Here is a 4228-nt window from a genome sequence, read left to right on the forward strand (position 1 = left end):
TTAGCCTGTGCATTTGGATTTATCAGTATGATAATCAATAGCCTGTTATGAAAACCCCTGTCAAAATCTAGTCTTATCAGACAGTGGGGAATTCATTGAATTTTAATTCAAATCATCTACAATTTGTGCTATATTTAAAAAAAATAAAAATAAAACTTCCAAAAGTTTCCAAAAATTATGTTTTTTTATTAACCAACCAGGGGTGTTGATGCTGATGCTGCAGGTAAATATGCTTACAGAATATTAAAAAATTACACATTTGAATTACATTCATTGATAATAGTGCTTTAGTTGTGATGATGACCTCAGTCTAACATTGGCTAATTTTTATTAGCATAAATGAGCCTATGCATGCACTCCAGTCTTCAAATATTGTAAGTGAAGAAAGATATTGTTTCTCTGTTAATTTCCATAATAATAAACACACAAAATTAAACATGAATAAAACATTAAATAGTCTCTTTATATTTCAAACAAAAACAAGGATATAAAACATACTTTCACAATAATCAACAGCAAAATAAGACGGACAAGTAGTCTAGACTGTACATCCATAAAATAAAGATGGGATCGACGGTTGCACATCTTTGGAAAAGTCCTTTATAGACCACCGCAACACTTCCGGTACTTTGAGCTCGTGGGAGAGAGGGAGGGGCTTATCAACATTCATTAATTGGATCCCCCCGCCTCCCCACGAGCTCCATGTAACGCGGAAATGCAGTGGTCTGCCGTGGCGCGAAACGATACACATTTTAACTGTTGTTGTCTGAATCGCTGTTCTGTTCCCGCGGGGGTGACGGCGACGTCACCGCGCTTTTGTTGTTGTTACTGCTGTCCTGTTTCGCCGTGCTGGACAGGTCTATGGCCATGTCCTCCGTGTCCTCCGCGGCACTGGCGCGGTTCGACCAGGCTACGTCACTGTCCTTCCCTTTACTCTCCTCGGCGTACGAATCGGAGTGTGTTGATTCCGGCGTTCTCGGGGATTTCTTCGTGATTTCCAATGACTTTTTGTGCATTCCTGGGAAGATATGAGCAAATAGAAGATTTAGTTTAAATTCAACTGGGTTAGTCAAAATATATGCAGGCTATATATATTTTTTATTTGTTATTTAATTTGTACTCTTATATTTTTTTCTTTTAAATATAGGTTTAGGTTAGGTGCCTAAATATTAGTCAATTAGCCATGTTGGGTTCCATATGGCCAATTTAATTCAGCCATGCATGTAGACACAAAGAAGATAGATATTTTTATTTCTGTATTTATTAGCATACGTCTATGAATCTGAAATAAGGTTAACAACCTGCAGATGGCTCACCTAGAAGCCAGGGAGCGCAGGAGCCCATCATGCCACTCTTGGCGGAGTTGATGATGGATTCCGGCAGCGGGATGGAGTGCCGCACCATGGCCCCGTAGAGCCCGTACTCTGCCATGACGCTGCTGCGGCCCCAGCACTTCTCCCGCTTCCGCCACTTGGCGCGACGGTTCTGGAACCACACCTGCAAATAGAGAGGCGACACGGCGTGTTATTAATATTATTATTATTATAGATTACATCAGTGAATAACACGTAATAAAGTTTTATATATATATGGTATACAGATCCTCATCTGCACCTATACTGTGTCATCATGCGTATGACACGTTATAGGGTACCACCTGCACCTGTTTACTTTGACTCTTAGTATATATTCAGATTCAAATTCTTTATTGCCTATATTTATTGAGAGTAATGTATAATATAACTGATGGATGGGGCATAGTATGCACCTTTGTTTACGCAGTTTATTTTCCCCACATTTTTATATTCAGATCTAATTTTATTGCATTTTACATGTCTTTCTATACTATTACCTGCCCATACCTGTACCCCCGCCCCCATGCTGCAAGACTCCCGAATTTCCCCAAGGGGATCAATAAAGGAATATATATTTTTTTATCTAATCTTATTTTAACTTATAATAATAATAAAAAATATATATATATATATATATATATATATATATATATATATATATATATATATATATATATATATATATATATATATATATATATATATATATATATATATATGAATAACAATCATCATAATACTACTACTACTACTACTACTACTACTAATAATAATAATAATAATAATAATAATAATAATAATAATAATAATAATAATAATAATAATAATAATAATAATAATAATAATAATAATAATAATAATAATAATAATAATAGACTAAGCCTATACACTTCACAAATTTAATTGTTTGAGTGAGTCTACTATATACTGTGTTACCTGTTACTCTGAGTCAAAGTGAGACTACTGTACTCCAGTATGTTAACTCTGAGTTATAGAGTGAGTCAATGTGTGTTAACTCTGAGTTAGAGTGAGTCCATATACTCCAACTGTGTGTTAACTCTGAGTTATACTCCAGTGGCAGTAACTGTGTTAACTCTGAGAGTCTACAAGTAACTGTGTTAACTCTGAGAGTAACTGTGTGTTAACTATAGGGTGAGACTACTCCAGTATGTTAACTCTGAGTTATAGAGTGAGTCGACTCCAGTAATGTGTGTTAACTTTGAGTTAGAGTGAGTCTGCAGTAACTGTCTCACCTGTATTCTGTCCTCAGGCAGCTCTGTCTTCATGGCTAACATCTCTCGGGCATAAACGTCTGGATAGTGCGCTTCATGGAAGGCCTTCTCCAGCTCCTCCAGCTGATGAGATGTGAAAACAGTCCTGTGAATAAGAGGGATGGTGTATTAGTTGCAATGACAAAAAAAACAAAAAATCAGCCCATTTTTTCATCAACGAAAAGCGAGATGTTATAACGAATATATTTACATGTCATATGTTTATATACCTGTGTCTCCGTTTTTTCCTCTTTTGTGAGTTCCCGGAGTTTTTTGAGTCATTGCGATCGGAGAGACATTCCTCTTCTGCGAAAGAAAGCAAACACAAAACAATAAGAATAATCACTCGGATCTTTTCAAAGGAAATATAGCAGGCGTTGTTGGGTGACCATGTGTTTTCGTTGGACTGCAAGCCCTTTTTATTTTATTCTATTTTTTCCCCCTTTAACTTGGGATAACAACACTTTAAATAAATAAATTAATAACAGAAACCTAACGGTTCATATTGAAAACGGTATTTATAATCCCCCCCCTGGTTCAAGTATATACTGTCTATCTGTATGTCATGTGTCCTGATGAATTGAAAATGGGGGACCATGATGTAACCAAGACGAAAGTCTTTCTCTGGTCTGCATGCCCTTAACAATTGTGTGTATTGAGCTGTACTGTATTGTACCCATTCTGCAATCTGTTAATAAAGTTTTCAATTAATCAATCAAACCCATTCTGCAATCTGTTAATAAAGTTTTCAATCAATCAATCAATCAATCAATCAATCAATCAATCAATCAATCAATCAATCAATCAATCAAGGAAGCAGCAAGCCCTTTTCAGCACCACATAGAGTGGACAGCGACCTTCCGCCGTCAAAGTGCAGCATTTGAACTGGAGGCGAGTGAGTCGTACCGGAATAGACGTCTCTCTGTTGCTCCAGGCTGTGCAGGTACTGGCTCTCCGTCCGGGCCTGGAGCAGGGGCAGGTGGCTGGGTAGAAAGCACGGAGCCCCGGGCGGCTGCTGCGCCGCCAGACTGCACAAGAACCCCAAACCAAGCGGCAAGGATCCACCAGGGAACGGGAACCCTCCATGCATCCCATGAGGGTTTGGAATATCTCCATTCCCGCTTAATCCCGGCACGGACGACGGGCGAGTGTGATGGACGTCCGTTGAATCCAGGCCCAGAAGGTCGGTGATGGCGAAGCCTTTAGACCTGAATCCGGACCCGCCGTGAAGTCGCGATTTATCGATCCCATATCCCGGCGACAGCATTTTAACTTTGGTCTTGTCCTCTCCGCTCATGTCCTCCCGTCCTGTCATGCAGCTCATCATCATTGTTAAGAGTGACTTTCTCTTTCTGCAGAGCGGGATGATGAGTCGACAGACAAGCAGGGGGGGTACAATTTATCCGCTTGTCGCCTCCTGGAGATCACCGGATCATCGCCGGCGTCCAATCAGAAATCACATGTGCCACCAGTCAAGAGGAGGCGTTTCCCTTTTTCAATCCCAGAGGATTAATTGCCACCAATTTCCCCTTCAATCCGATAAGGATTTTCTCTGCCCCCTCTCCGAATTGGTCCTAAGTGTTTTTCCCCCCTCTCGATGAC

The 4228-nt window shown here is 39.6% G+C and overlaps 1 protein-coding gene across 1 annotated transcript; it reads right to left on the reverse strand.

Moving 5' to 3' along the window:
* Nucleotides 1-752: 752 nt before the first annotated feature.
* Nucleotides 753-3950, reverse strand: vsx1 (visual system homeobox 1 homolog, chx10-like; the record flags this gene model as incomplete). The annotated part of the gene is made up of 5 exons (XM_084321898.1): nucleotides 753-1018; nucleotides 1317-1497; nucleotides 2609-2732; nucleotides 2857-2932; nucleotides 3533-3950. The coding sequence occupies 5 exons, from the start codon at nucleotides 3948-3950 to the stop codon at nucleotides 753-755; spliced, it is 1065 nt and encodes a 354-aa protein (XP_084178024.1).
* Between the last annotated feature and the right edge of the window lie 278 nt (nucleotides 3951-4228).

Source organism: Notolepis coatsorum, assembly GCF_963971535.1.
Source record: "Notolepis coatsorum genome assembly, chromosome: 9".
Lineage (NCBI taxonomy): Eukaryota > Metazoa > Chordata > Actinopteri > Aulopiformes > Paralepididae > Notolepis > Notolepis coatsorum.